At 42.9% G+C, this 15,340-nt stretch overlaps 1 protein-coding gene across 2 annotated transcripts; it reads right to left on the bottom strand.

The window, feature by feature from the left end:
- Nucleotides 1-263: 263 nt before the first annotated feature.
- On the bottom strand, nt 264-14,764 carry CDCA7 (cell division cycle associated 7). Of its 2 annotated transcripts, XM_070423418.1 has the most exons (10): nt 14,674-14,764; nt 10,854-10,979; nt 10,199-10,435; nt 7,473-7,700; nt 7,091-7,168; nt 5,702-5,902; nt 3,866-4,003; nt 2,759-2,908; nt 2,184-2,320; nt 264-1,828 (listed from the first exon to the last, which is right to left on the bottom strand). In XM_070423418.1, the coding sequence occupies exons 1-10, from the start codon at nt 14,692-14,694 to the stop codon at nt 1,798-1,800; spliced, it is 1,347 nt and encodes a 448-aa protein (XP_070279519.1). In that variant the 5' UTR covers nt 14,695-14,764; the 3' UTR covers nt 264-1,797. The 2 variants fall into 2 exon arrangements, with proteins under 2 accessions (XP_070279519.1, XP_070279520.1); XM_070423419.1 differs by lacking the exon at nt 10,199-10,435.
- Nucleotides 14,765-15,340: the final 576 nt, after the last annotated feature.

The following is a 15,340-nucleotide window of genomic DNA, read 5'->3' on the forward strand; positions in this document are numbered from 1 at the left end:
CGTTGGCAAATGGTAAAGGAAACACTGCAAAACTTCGGGGGCACATATTATTTCTTTCTGGCCATCTAGCTGTCTGTCTTGGTAGATTTTCTGATCCCAGCTAATGATAAGGGTATTTCTGAATGCTATCAGACATTCAGAAACTCAATGCACAAGGGAGATTAGAAAAGGCAGAAATAGTCTGATGTTTAAATAGGAGGGAAAAAAAATTAAAATTCAGTGCAGTAAGATTGAGCATTATAGACTTAAAAAAGCAGACAAGCTAGAACGAAATGTTTTATTATCAAAATAAAAACTTTATATAAAAGCATTACAGATCAAAAGCTCTATTTACATTTATTGATTCAAGGTCCATGTATGTATGCATCACTGAAAGGACACAGCAACAGGCTGCACTGGCAAAGGGAAATGGACAACACTCAGACCCACCTCTACCAAGTGATTAATGCAAAAAAAAAAAATGGGGGGGGGGGGGGGGGGGCTCGACACATGAAATCTGCCCAGAAACTAAACTGGCGGAGATGTCAAGTCAACAAACTGGAAAGTCACCCATCTCCAAAAAGGCACTTCTCATTGCTCTAAAAGTGCTTGAAACCTGGACACCGAACACGAACCTCGTGCCTAGCTTTCATTGGTAAAAGCCTCCACCTTATGTCTGAAAACAAAAAATTTCTTCAAGAAACAAAAACTGCAAATTGTATGCTAACATTAGTATCAATTTTCCAAGCAAAATGATCAAGAATTTGAAATGCCTTACATTTATTAAATGAAATAAACTTGGCAAGCTACCATTATACTGAAGGTTATATCATGAATTCAAACCACCCTATTTCATACTAATTCCCTATGACCGTGGTCGGCAAACTGCGGCTCTCGAGCCACATGCGGCTTTTTGGCCCCTTGAGTGTGGCTCTTCCACAAAATACCAGGCGCGGGCGCACGGACAGTGCGATTGAAACTTCGTGGCCCATGCACAGAAGTCGGTGTTCGGCCTGGGCGAGTCTATTTTGAAGAAGTACTGCTGATATTTGGCTCTGTTGACTAATGGGTTTGCCGACCACTGCCCTAGGATGTCCTTTCTATAATGGCTGTGAATATAGCAAGATCCACAATCCTTTGGATTGTGCCAGTTTGAGCCCGATGTACCACCCAACCTCATGGTGGAAAAAATCAGTAACTAAATCCCAGTGGTGACTACTTGTATATTAAGCACCATAATGGAATATTCTCATTAGAGGCGTCCAAAGTAACATACCCCACTTTCCAACATTTACCTCATTCCTCTCCACATGGTTTTTTAAGACTTTTGGGCCTTGATTCTGTAAGAAATGTCAACTAGTGTGACCATCATACCCATTGTTTTTGTGTCAACAAGTTAGAGGGCTGGTCTCAATAGATGTAATTAGTTAACACCACTACTGCGTTTCTAAGTGCTTGGTTTTATAGGTGGATTCCAGGGCTATTTCAACACCGATTAAATCAAACATGCTTTCATAAAACTGTCGTTTTAAAAGAATTCAGAAACGAGAGGGTGAGAGAGACCCACTGTAAATAGAGGGGGTTGGTGTGGGGTGAGGGGCAGGAGAAAGCAAAGAAATGGCAAGAAGACAAAGCACAGCTGGAAACATGCCTCCGTGAGGCTGGGAAACACGGCCGATGAGAGTAACTTGATCTGAGTTTCCTATAAACAAACTGATCATCAGAATTCTTAACTCAGGATTCCGCCGCCTGACACCATTGAAAACTTTAACAAGGAAGACGGGCGCAGTGGAAGGCAGGTAGCGGGCCTTCCAAATACTATGCCTGCATCTCAAACTCCTGCTTCAGGCTGGAAAAAGAAAAGGAAACATGTCAGGGCATTGTTTTCAAACTAAGCACTCTCTCCGGAAAGCCTAATTCACTCTTTTAGAAATGTTTTTATTGAGTTATAACATACATGCTTTAACATGTTGTGCACATCTTGAATTTACACACACACGTGCACCCACACACAGATCCCCACTGCCCAGGTGACATAAAATGTTTTAAATTCCAAAAGACTCTCAATGTGCCCCTTTCCGGTCAATACCTGCACCCCCACCCCCTGAGGTAACCACTACTCTGACTTCTACCATCCTTTTATTAAGACATAAGTGAATATAAGATTTGGGTGGGGAAGAGAAAAAAAAACAAACAATCATTACCTTTTCAAGTAAGCGTGCACATTCCCAAAGCCATGGTATTTGGCTAGGTACACCAGGACCCCAGTCGCACACCGCCCATCTCGCTGACGACAGAAACTGCAATTGCAGATTCCTCGACAAGGCGGGCAATGCCAGTTCTGAAGAATTGTGAAAAGGCATAATTAAATCAAACCTACTCCCTCTCTCTCCCTTACTTATCTACTCCTATTTAACCTCTAAGGTGGGTATCATCAATCGCTTTTAAATCTTTTCATTTTTTTATTAAAAGAAAAAAATCTTAACATGGTTAATATCCACTAGTCATGCCTAATGTTCCCTTAGGGATTGCAGCACAGAAAGTCACTAGGCACTGACCAGGGGTGAACATGAACGGAGAATCAGATTCCCCTGAACAGGCAGGTCCCGAGCTCTCGGGAAGGGGCTCACACCCACCCAGCACCAGCACTATGAATTCACCTGCCTCTCCCGAAATGAAAGCCCCACATCAGAAACCCTTTCTCCGATGCCATCTTTCTGGCCCCATCAGCTAGCGCCTGACCTTCAAAGCCCACAGGACCACCCTTCCAGGCACGTACTGGATCCAGCAGGGCGTCCTTGACCTCTTCGCCATAGCGGTTCCGAAGGCAGGGGCCGCAGAACTGGCCCCGAACGCCCCAGCACTCTGGGTTTCTGCAGTTTGTTTTGGTATCGATGGTTTTCTGGCGGCACTGATGACAAGTAGATCCCTACCAATAAAAAGCAAGTTAAAACAACAACAACACTGCTTTCTGTAGAGAAAACCAGCTCATTTAAAGAATGTCCTCCCTGATAGGTGGTCTGACATTTTGAATCTTATTTCCTATCTTATATACACATGTATGTGCTAGGACAGTGGTCGGCAAACCGCGGCTCTCGAGCCACATGCAGCTCTTTGGCCCCTTGAGTGTGGCTCTTCCACAAAATACCATGTGCGGGCGCGCACGTACAGTGCGATTGAAACTTCATGGCCCCTTGCGCAGAACTCGGAAAGGAGATAGACAAAACAAGTATACAAGACGAGTGTGGATGGGAGAGTTGGAAGGGGTCGACCTCAGCGAACGTACCTCAATCAGATTGAGGACGTTTTTAGCAAAAGCCAGCTTAGGAGTACCCTAATTAAGTTAATAACAATGTACCGACCTATATAGTTTAAGTTTAAAAAATTTGGCTCTCAAAAGAAATTTCAATCGTTGTACTGTTGATATTTGGCTCTGTTGACGAATGAGTTTGCCGACCACTGTGCTAGGGCATGGAAAGTATCTCAAGCATGGCGATTTCATTCAGTTGGCGGATTCAATATTATCTACACTTCTTTCCTTCAAGTAAAGGTCTTAACGTGCAAGAAAACTTGCCCAGAATCCTTTTTTATCTTTAGCACACCACCATCTCCCCAGCACCCATCTATGTAGACATGCCTAATAGATACACAGGAAATATGTGCTGGATGAACCAATTTCTAAACTAACACAAAAGACTTAATGCTACTGAAGACTGAGGAGGGCTAGATCCCAAGGATGCTACAAAACTCGCTCTTCTCATAGGAAAGACTCGGGCGCACATCCCATATGCTCGGACATTTAGAACATCAGCAAAACTCTAAGGAGAGAGGCTATCCTTCCTCTCACAGACGTTTACGTTTTCATTCAGAAAGTGGAGGCTTTTACCAATGAGCGGCTGTATATCTTCTCTCGAGAATTGTTGCAAATGTTCTCCAGCTCCTCCTCTGTAATCTCTTCCACTGGGCGGATGACATGCGGAAGGGTCATGGATCCCGGACGACGACCTCGGGGCATGTCATCATCCTGCATAACAGCAAGCATGGGAACAGTGTTCTGACCGGCTCTCCCCAGTCCCGAGTCTCAGGTACCTGATTTACCATTTCTTCACAGAGAATTCAACTTGGAAAATCTTTCTTAAGGCTTATGGAGAGGAGACAAGTCCTCAGCTTACAGGACACCATCATGGAAATGATTCCTAAAACTAAGAAAAGCTGACGAAGAAGAAAACTTTGACTCCTTCACCCGCTAACAAAAATCATCAAATATTCCAGACATTCACAACTTGCAGTCATAAGAGAATCCATTTATAGGAGAGAAAACTTAAAAATGTAGTCAGTGTGGTAAAACCTTTAGACAGACAGAGTTCAAATCTTACTCAACATAAGAAAATCCACACTAGAGAGAAACCTTACAAAGGGTAGTGTTATGTGTCAAAGCTTTTACCCGATATGCAAGCCTTACCGAGCATCAGAAAATACTGAACAGAAACATTATAAACCTAATTTATGTAGCAATGCTTTTATTCAAAGCTCAAGCTTTGGGGATCATCAAAGAATTCAAGTTGAAAGAAACCTTACACATATGACTGAGATAAAACTTAGGTTAAGTGTTCAAGCCTTACTCAACGTCAGAGACTCCAACTGTGGAGAGAAATCATATAAAACTCATATATGTGGAAAAGCCTGTAACCAGGGCTCACACCTCACTTGATCCCAGAATATACAAGTGTGGGTTGGGAGTACATGAAACACAGAATTTATTCTTGTATTTTTCCATACAAACAGCTGTAAACCTACTTTTGCCAACCACTGTACATTTTTGAGAGAAACCGAACAAATATATGGCAACGCCTATCCAAAGGTTAAGCATTGTGGAACATAACAAAATTCCTACTAGGGAGAAACTTTACGAAGGTACTGAGTGTAACCAGTGTTATGAACAATGCACAACTTTGGGGTCATGACAGAATTCATATGAGATGGAAACCATACAAGTGTCTCAAGACCTTTAGCAATGGCCTGGATACACCACAGAATTCCTACAGGACACAGACATTACAGATGTAATGAAGATGTAAGTTTAATCAGTTCTTTCAATGAACACACACAAAAAATCATACTAGGGGACACCACGTCTATTACTTTTGAAGGCTAACCAATGTCAGATGTTAAATTCCAAGAGAATGAAAAGTTAAAATTGCCCTGGCCAGTGTGAGTCAATGGCTAGAGCATCACCTGCACACCAAAGGGTCTTGGATTTAATTCCTGGTCAAGCGCAGGTACCTGTATTGCAGGTTTGCTCCCTGGGCACGTGTGAGAGGCAACCAATCAGTGTGTCTCTCTCACATCAATGTTTCTCTCTCTCTCCCCCTCCTCCTCCCTCCTTTTCCACCCTCTGAAAAGCAATGAAAAAAATATCCTCAGGTGAGGATTAACAACAACAAAAAAGTTAAAATTATTTAAAACTCATGAGAATGCTGTATGTCAATGGAGCAAGAAAATCTGTGGAAAGGTCTAATTATTTTCAGTTTATAAAATGTTATTTGAAGTTTCTTGAAAAGGCTGCACTATTATTGATGACTTAAAAAAAAAATCACCAAATAACTTGGTATGACATTAACAATTCTGAGTGGTTTGAGAAGAACATTTAATGTGAATCATTTGGTGTTGGGCCTACAGAAGATGAAAAACAGAAGAGCAAGCACAAATGTGGAGAACTCACGTTCATGTAGCCGTCCATGGTCTTCCTCTTTCTCACCAACATGTACTTATCCTCCTCCTCTGCCTCCTCCTCCTCCGTGGGTAGAGCGCCACGGGACCCAAGGATCCGGGACCTTGACCTGGTAAGAGGACGTGCTCTCCGATCGGGGTTTCTCCTGGACGTAACACCTGGGAATGTGCGCCTCCGGGGTGTCTTTGGTTGCTAAACAAAACACACGACAGAACCCATTTATTCCAGAATGAAGGGAAGTGGCACCTTCTCCTATGCATGTGTTTAAGTAAAGGGAGAGCTCCACTTCCTGATTTTCTGTCCTTTCTATAATGCATGGGAAATGAGCCCAAAACACAGCCGTTATAATTTTGCTTTTGTAACACCAAGTCCGTTTCTCTACAACTGAGAATTTATTTATTCATCTACATAATAACAATGTAAGAGTAAATCTCATTTTCCAAAACAACCTTTCCTACATCTCTTTTTTAATATATATATATATATATATATATATATATATATATATATATTGATTTTAGAGAGGAAGAAGAGGGAGAGAGAGAGATGGAAACATCAATGATGAGAGAGAAAGATTCATTGATTGGCTGTCTCCTGCACACCCAACGCAGGGGATGGAGCCCGAAACCCAGGCATGTGCCCTGACTGGGAATCGAACTGTGACCTCCTGGTTCATAGGTTGACACTCAACCACTGAGCCACACTAGCCAGGCTCTACGACATCTCTTAAGCCCTGACACACTCACTGTTTCTACAGTACACAAAAGAGAATGTATGTGTGGTTTTCCTTCTTCCATTCCTTGCTAGATTCTTCCTTTTCTCCTCAAGGAGGGGTAGGGAAGGAAAGTCTTTTCTTTTGTACCACAGCAGACAACACCAAATTCCCCCGAGTTACACCAGCTTAGTTCTCAGAATACACTCACATATATTAGGCCATGACTTGGTTAAGAAATCATTTTTTTTTTCCCTTCTCAGATTTTAAAAACATCGATTACTATGCATCTACCATGAAAGAGAAATGTGCAAATGCTGGGAATACAGGAAAAATATTTTCCTATCTTTATTCTGTGCCCTTGAGGGGTTTAGTCTAGTTAGAAAAAAGAGAAATAACCAATCAAAAGGGGTTTGAGCACTGCACAAGCTTGGCATAGGGAGGCCACACCTTCCCCAGAAAGAAGAGTCCCAGATGTGTTAGGTTTCCTCTATTTCCTCTTTGTCTACAAAATCCCTCTTACACACATCCCCACACAGATCTATGAGAAGGTTTCCTCTTTGTCTAGAAGATCATACAAAATAAGGAGACTGGATTTTCAAATATCCTAACAAATCTACCTCAGACCTGCCCAAAATGCTACTGAACAAACAAGGAGTTGCACTTACTGGTCGGCGGCCTGGGAGGGAATGCCGTCCAGGGAATGAGCCAGGGAAACTTTCTAATTCCGCCATTAGCTTTGCAAGCTAAAAAGGAAGGAAACGAAGCAGAAATTATTGGTTTAGCATAACTGCTGAAAATGAGCAACTTATGGAAATTACTGTCGAATATCTCAGAGTTTCTGATTTCTCCTACACATTTACCAAGACTAATAGATTTTTTTACAAAAGGAAAGTGAGCTTAGGGAAAGAAACACATTTGAAAGCACACACTGTAAAAATAATGACTTCACAGCTACACGGAAAACAGTTCTTGACACAGATAAGCAACAAGTGGCGTAGAGAAAAGCTGGAAGAGTTCATTCTAACACATTCCAAGTGAGATACCTACCATTGCTTTGTTTTGCTTTATATTTAAAGCCCTTTTCTCCAGGAAATTCATGCCATTTTCATCTTCTGAATCAGAGTTGGAATCAGTCACAGATTTCTCGGGGGGTGCAGGAGCTGCTGCTCTTTTGCTGGCTGCGCCCCTGGTATTTCGAGCTGGAAACTTCATGGCCACCCGGAGAGGCCCGGACCGTCTGCTCTGACTGCGAGTCCTGCAGCCTGCACGGTCTGACTGTAATCGTTGGTTAATCAGAACAATTAAGTTATCAGTGACTTGTTTGCTGAACAGGCTACATTGCCTCTGAACAAAAGATGCTTGCATCAAATACATTTTAACCGGCCACTTTAATTGTCAGTTTTAATTGGCAGCTCTGGGTAATAAAACCAGGAGTTATAAATACATACAACAATCTGAGTGTAGTGTAACTCCGGTAGCCTATCTGGGACACATTGTGATAAGCCGTTTTCACAGCCCCTAGGCCAGTGGTTCTGGGCCTTTTTTTTTTTTTTTTTAAATGTGAAAATCCCAACTCTCTTTTTAATTTAAAAATAGATCTTTATGTATTTCAAAATAATTCCTACAGGAAAAAATATGTGCTCTCCCATAAACATGATTTCAATGCGAATGGCAATATTAAACTCTATTGACGATGTCTGAAGGCTTTAATCTACTTTTTAAAAAATTGTGGTAAAAAATATTTAACATAAAATTTACCATTTAACCATTTTTAAGTGTACAGTTCACTGTTATCAAATACATTCAGATTGGTGTGCAACCATCACCACCATCATCTCCAGAACCTTTTCATCACTTCCAACTGAAACTCTGTGCCCTTTAAACAACTCCCCGCAGCCCCTGGCAACCACCAGTCTGCTTCCTGTCTCTATGAATTGACTACCCTAGATACCTCTCTGATCCACTTATCATAAGGCTCAAATGAGAAAATTCTTCTTTTAAAGTAGTGTAGGCTTCCACCATTAAATATGTGTTAAGATCGGCCACTGGGGAAATGCAAATCAGGATCACAAAATACCACTTCGTACCCACATACACTGCTGGCTGGAATGTAAGATGGTGCAGCCACTTTGGAGAGCAGTCTGTCAGATCCTCAAAAGGTTAAACAGCTACTCTATAACCCAGCAGTTACACTCCTAGGTAGATACTCAAAAGTGTATGTCCACACAAAAGCTCGTACATCAGTGCTCATAGCAGTTTGTACCATAATAGCCAAAAGGTACAAACAGCCCAAACATCTATCAACTGATGAATGGATAAAGTGTGGTATATTCACACAATGGGATGTGATTCAGCAATAAAAAGGTGCTAAGTATTGGCTTATGTCACAACATGGAAGAACCTAAGTGAAACAAGCCAGTCACAAAGGACTACACATTGTATGGTACCATTTCTATGAAAAGTCCAGAATAGGCAAACCTATGATGATAAAAAACAGACTGGTGGTTGCCAGTGACTGAGTGTGTTGGGAAAGGATGCAAAGTGACCGTTGATGGGTACTGGGTTTCTTTTGGAGTAATAAAAATACTATCCTAAAATAGATTGTTGTGATGGTTGAGAAAAAAACAAGAAAAAATATCCCCCATAAAGTCCCAGAAAGTGAAGACCCACTTTCAAAATTCAAAACTTTCTAAAATCCCCACAGCTTTTACTACTCTTCATGTACTTTTCGGGTGTACAAATTGAGACTATAAAATGACAAAAAAAACTTTCATGAGTTCTGAAGACTTTTAATTGATTGGCATTTTATTGATTACAACACTCAGCACCTACAAAGAATTGAAACAATACCCAGAAGTGATTTGGGCTGCAGACTATGTTTGGGTCACATCCAGATTTTCAGAGCTGCCCTGGCGATAACGCCAACATGCACGGATTTGGACCAGTATTACTCATTACAGGAAATACTGCACTACTGTGAAGCTATGAGAGCCGTAAAGACATTCCCTGGTCAGGCACTCTCACTCCTGTCAGCGTCACTCAAGTGTGGTTCCAGGCAGTCAGACCACATTGAGCTGCAGGGCATGCACCTGACTGCAAATCAACACACGGCTTCCTTTGTCAAGAAAGTCTTGCTACCAAGAAACCATCTGCAGAACTGAACAGTATGTTCAGGGAGAGTGGGACCCAGGTGGTGCAGCAGCAGCAGCAGCAGTAGCAGCAGCAGCAGCAGCAGCAGCCTGAGCAGGAGGAGAGGTTAAAAAGGTAAGGCAGCGTGTGCAGGAAAAGGAGCGAAAGTGGAAGCAGGAAGGGCCCTAATTGTCATTATCTGCGCTTGGGCCCCAGCGCATACGTTACCATCACTGGTTTTCCAAATGCATGGATCTACTATGGGAACATTTACCCAAGGCCTGGTCTATGCCAGGCACTGGACTGGGCACTGGAACCTAACTGTGAATGGAACTAATCTTGAGGACACACGTGTGCTTCCTCTGATTAGGCTGGATTTCTCTGGCCATGGAAATCTGGAGGTTGGCCAAGTTTACCTTAGCAAGATTTTCCGAGCCTACAAAACGTTCAGGCTTTACACATAGGACTACTTCAGTAAACTGCTTTAAGACCTAACTACTCTCAAATTTTAAAACGGTCAACAGAATCTCTGGCATGACTCAAATGAAAATTATAAGGAAAAAAAAAAAAGCTCTTTAAAAGCAAGTACATCACGCCTCAAAATGTACCTTACTTCTTGATATTGGTGAAATTCTCCAACTCACCATTCCATCTTGCATCTCACTCTCTGAGAAACCGCAAAATGATTCATCGTCAGAGTCGGCGTGAAAAATACTGGCCAGTTTGTTAGTGACATCTGGCCTTGTTTTCTGTAAAAATCCACAATGGTCTAACACATCTTGCACCTCACTTTCTGAGAAGCCGCAGAAAGATTCATTATCAGAGTCCTCATAAAAAACATTTGCCAGTTCTTCACTGATATCTGACCTGAATTTAGGTTTCTGTAAAATAAATAAATAAATGTGGTTGTGCATCTTCCCCCCTCTTTCAAGAACCAATTTCCCATAAACCGTGCAGAGAGCAAATCACATTCACAAGTGCACTACAAGAGAATAGCTTTTGTTACAAAGAAAAACGGTTCAGAGGTTTACAAATGATTTCTGAGTTGTTATGGCAAATCATCAAGCATGTTAGGTTAGGCGACATTTCAAAAGGATAGAATAAGTAGCTAATCTACCTCCAACAATTACTACCTAGAACCACAGCAAAAAGTGAAATGAAATTACAGTGCATACTGTATTTTCATAACCGCTGTATAGAAATGTAGGCAAAAAGCAAGCCGTTTTAATCACGCACAAAGCACTTGGGGCCTTTTGAGCACTGCAGACTCAATTCTGTTTATTCTCAGGCAGCACTTACTGTGTTTGCAAAATTATCAGAAGCAAAGCTGTCACAACTGTCATCAGAGGATGACGAGGTTTCCATGGAAATCAACTTCACATAGCTGAATTTCTTGAAGTTCGTCTTTCCTCTGTGATCCTTTTGCTGCAAATGGAAATGGCAGTACCATTAAGTGGGATGCTCACTACAGCAGCTAACTAAAACATCATTTTTTAGTTTAGTAGCTTCAAACAGTACAGACATATCCATTTTTTAAACCCTGTATAGGAAAAGGCTAGAATTAGAAAATGCTACAGAAAATTTTTCAAAACTAACTAAAATCCTAAAAAGGGATCCCCTCTGAAGGAAAACTGTAATCATATTTATCAACTTAAATAAATATCTGTAGAGCTACCTCTCTACCCACCTGAAGAGCCCCCAAGCTCTTAGCATTATTCTGAGCTCCCAATGAGTTTAATGCCAAACCCCCAGAATCCGCCCTTTAAAAAAAAGTAAACTGTATTTCAAAAGTGCAAAATGGTGGAGTGATTTCTCTCCCTCAGCTAAAATCAAGCTAATCAGGTCTTCTGCTGCAAGCCGTGGGCTATGCACTATGATACTAAGTCCCCAAACTACAAAACTGGACAGCACTTCTACTTCAAGATGGCAGTCTTTCAAATAGGCCTTGTTCTGATGGGGGGGGGGGGGGGGGCGGTAAAGTGATTTCAGCACAAGTCCTTACAAATAGAATATATCAACACAGTGAGCAAATGTTCAAGGAGCCAAGTTAAAGGTCAAATAGAACTCCAAACCCAGGGAGTGTGCCAATTCCACCCCAGCGCTCTACTAGCCTAGCCTGACTTTCAGGCTTAAGTTTTAAGAAGTCCTTTCATAAGGCTCAAATTACTTGTAGATATAAAAATGCTTCTTTCATTCATACCAGTTGTACTGGTTAATAAGGCGGATTTTTTTTCAATAGATGAGTTACACCTATATATGTGATTTGATATGTATGCTATTTTGTTGTATTGACAAGCTTCAAAACTTCATGTCAAATTTTCTGAAGGTATTAACATCATAGATATTTTTACGCTTAAAAATGCCGAATTTTGCGCCCCCCAAAAAAGAGCATTTGCGGGAAGTTTTAATTCATTACTTTATTTTAAAGAAAAGTGCTGCTGAAAGTTATCGTATACTTCAAGATACTTGTGAACGCTGGTTTAAACGCTTTAAAAGTGATGATTTTGAGGTGAAAGACAAAGAATGTCCAGGTCAACCGAAAAAGTTTGAAGACCAACAATTACAAGTATTGGATGAAGATGCGTGTCAAACTCAAAAACAACTTGCAGAAAGATTAAACATTGCTCAGCAAACAATTTCCGATCATTTACAAGCAATGGGAAAGATTTTAAAGGAAGGAAAACGGGTGCCACACAACTGAACGAAAGACAAATGGAAAACCGAAAAGTCATCAATAAAATGTTGCTTCAACAGCACGAAAGTCTTTTTTGCATCGAATTGTGACTGGCGATGAAAAGTGGATTTATTTTGAGAATCCCAAATGCACAAAATCATGGGTTGATCCAGGTCAACCATCAACATTGACTGCAAGGCCAAATCGCTTTGGAAAGAAGACAATGCTATGCGTTTGGTGGGATCAGGAAGGTGTATTATGAGCTTCTAAAACCAGGTGAAACCATTAATACTGATCGCTACCGACCACAAATAATCAATTTGAACCACAAACAGAATGGGCCAGAAGACACGACAGAGTGATTTTGCTTCATGATGATGCACCATCACACACTTCAAAAACCAGTTAGAGACATGTTAAAAGATCTTGCCTGGGAAGTATTAACCCACCCGCTGTATTCACCAGACCTTGCTCCTTCAGATTACCACTTGTTCTGATCGATGGCACATGCACTTTCTGAGCAGCACTTCAAAACATATGAAGAAGTGGAAAACTGGGTCTCTGAATTGGTTTGCCTCAAAACAGGAAAAGTTCTACTGGGACGGTATCCACAAATTACTGGAAAGATGGGGGAAATAGCTAGCAATGGACATTACTTTGAATAAAGCACTTTTGATGTTTCTCTTGAAATTATCGTGTTTTCTTTGGATTACAAAATCTGCATTATCAACCAGTTGACAGTTAATCCGCATTATTAACCGGTTGACAGTTCATCTGAATTATTAATGGGTTAGACAGTTAATCCGCATAATTAACCGTAATCAAAGAAAACACGATAATTTCAAGAGAAACAATCTCTTGCAAATAAAATTATTTTCATGATGATGGTACCCAACCATCCTATGCTCCTAAGTAGACTCTATTCAGCCACCTTAGAAAGTTTTTGTCCTTTGTCCTTTTAGAAAGACAATAAAATATGATAAAAGGTAGAGCTACTACATATTAAAAGGATCTCTGAAGCCCATTTTTCAGATGAGGACATTCAAGGCTCCGGGAAGATGAAATTTATTGTCCAAGATCATAGGGCTGGAAGGAGAACTCAGCCTACAATCTCCTAAAACAGCAGTATTCCTGCATTACTGCAGGAATTATCATCATTTACTCATCAACCTATGCAAGCAGAGGCTCAAGACAGATTCGAGGAAGGCATTCCATTGGAAGCAGTCAGGGAAATATATGCTGGGCTTTTAACAAGTCAGCACATGCCAAAAGTTGTTACTGGGCAAATGTTTGCAGGGAACGTCGTAGAAGAAACAAGCAAATACTTATGATTGAGATCAACTTTTTTGGCAGACAGGTAATAGACTAATAATAGCGCTTAGTAGGTGTTTTCGGTGCCAGGCACTAAGTATGCTTTCACATTATAACTCATTCTTTGCAACAAAGGTGTATCATTATTCCCACTTAAATGGGGAAACTGAGCTTCAGAGAGGTGAAATGGATTATTCAAGTCGAGCGATTGCTTAAATTTGAATCCAGGCATGTCAGATGCCAAGCTCAGCTACATTCGGCTTTCTTCACCCTGAAAACCAAAGCCTAGTTCCTAGGATGTCTCTGAAACCACGTGCCCAACCCGCTCTCCCCACCCCCCAGCCTCCCCACTTGTGAACCTAACTCTGATATTTATTTTAAGCATGTCACATTCTTCCTTTTCACCCTACCCCCACCTTCTACCCTCCCCTGGGGCAGACCCCACGTTCCGGTTTCCTGTTAAGAGCAAAGAGTAACGTTCCGCTGGGCCAACATCCTGCAGCTTGAGAGTAAGGCCCCTGGGGGCTGGGGAAAGGAATGGGAAAAAAACGAAAGGCTGCAAATAGTTTGGACCTCCAAGTCTTTCAATTGTACTTAATCACCGCCTGGGACTAGAAACACCCCTCCCGTGTGCGCCACCAAAGTGTGTGCAAGACCTTTAAACTTCCAACCCACCAACCCTGAGCGGTTAGAAGTGGCACAAGCGGGCGGGGAGCTGGAAAGGGCCGGGGCGCTGCAGGGCATGCAGAGTGAAGTCACAGGGAGCGCATCCCACCGGCAGGATCGGGCCCGCGGACACAGTGGGGGCCCCGCGGACACTATGGGGAGACTGGCCAACACCGTGCGCTGTCCGGCACGTGCACCTCGACCCCACGTGGCCTTGGATTCCCCACCGCTGCCAATCATCCTGCAAATCGCGCAAATCTCTAAACCGCCGCGCACCACTTACGCACGCCCGGCGGGGACTGTCCCAGACCCCGAATCACCCCAAACTGCACAAAACCTGGGGCTTTCCTAAAGGGGCGCCGCCCAGGACGGCCACCCGCTGATGAGTAGCACTCAGTCCTTGGAGTTGGAGGGGGTCGGCCCGCACCCACCGTGCCCGCCCCGCAGGTTTGCCCACCAAGCCCTCACCAGCACGCGGCGAGCATCCATGGTGGTAGCCGGGGCCCAGGCCGGCGTTTGGAGAAGAGAGAGCCGAGTAGCCGAGCGCGCCGCGGTCCCAGCGAGCAGCCGCCGCAGGCGGGCGGGGCGCACAGACCCGGGCCCCGAAGGGCGGGGCTCGGACCGGCTTTCCCGCGGCGGAGCGCAGGTCCTGCAAGCTGTGGTATCGGCCCGCCCGAGCGCCCGACCCGCTCAGCCCAGAAATAAAAGAGGCTCGCTAAATATTCTGAACTCAAGTGAATTCCTTGGGGTCCCCTAAAATCCGCCTTGAAAAAGTGGTGTTTTTAGGGCTCCAGGACTTCTCTCTTTATGTTGCTGCACGGTCCTGAGCGAACGGCGCGAAAGTGGTTTGTATTGCTGGGGGGGTTAGCAAGATGATTTGCATGAATTCCGGGCTGGGAGAAGAAGTGAAGATGAGGGCTATGGGGAACCCGCGAGGGTCGTGAGGGTCTCTGCCCTGAGCACTTCCATTGCGGCCTGCAGTTTGCATTATTACAAATCAAAGAATCAAGCACGAACTCCACTCCTTGTTTGCACTTCTTATCTGGTAGCCACGCCATTATCTATCCTAAAGCAACAAAATGTGTTAAATCCGGATCTTTCTTACAAGCAGAGGAAACCGAGTTATCTTACCTAA

Source organism: Myotis yumanensis, unplaced genomic scaffold (assembly GCF_028538775.1).
Source record: "Myotis yumanensis isolate MYYU_CA2020_CCGP unplaced genomic scaffold, mMyoYum1.0.hap1 SCAF_8, whole genome shotgun sequence".
Taxonomy (NCBI): Eukaryota; Metazoa; Chordata; class Mammalia; order Chiroptera; family Vespertilionidae; genus Myotis; species Myotis yumanensis.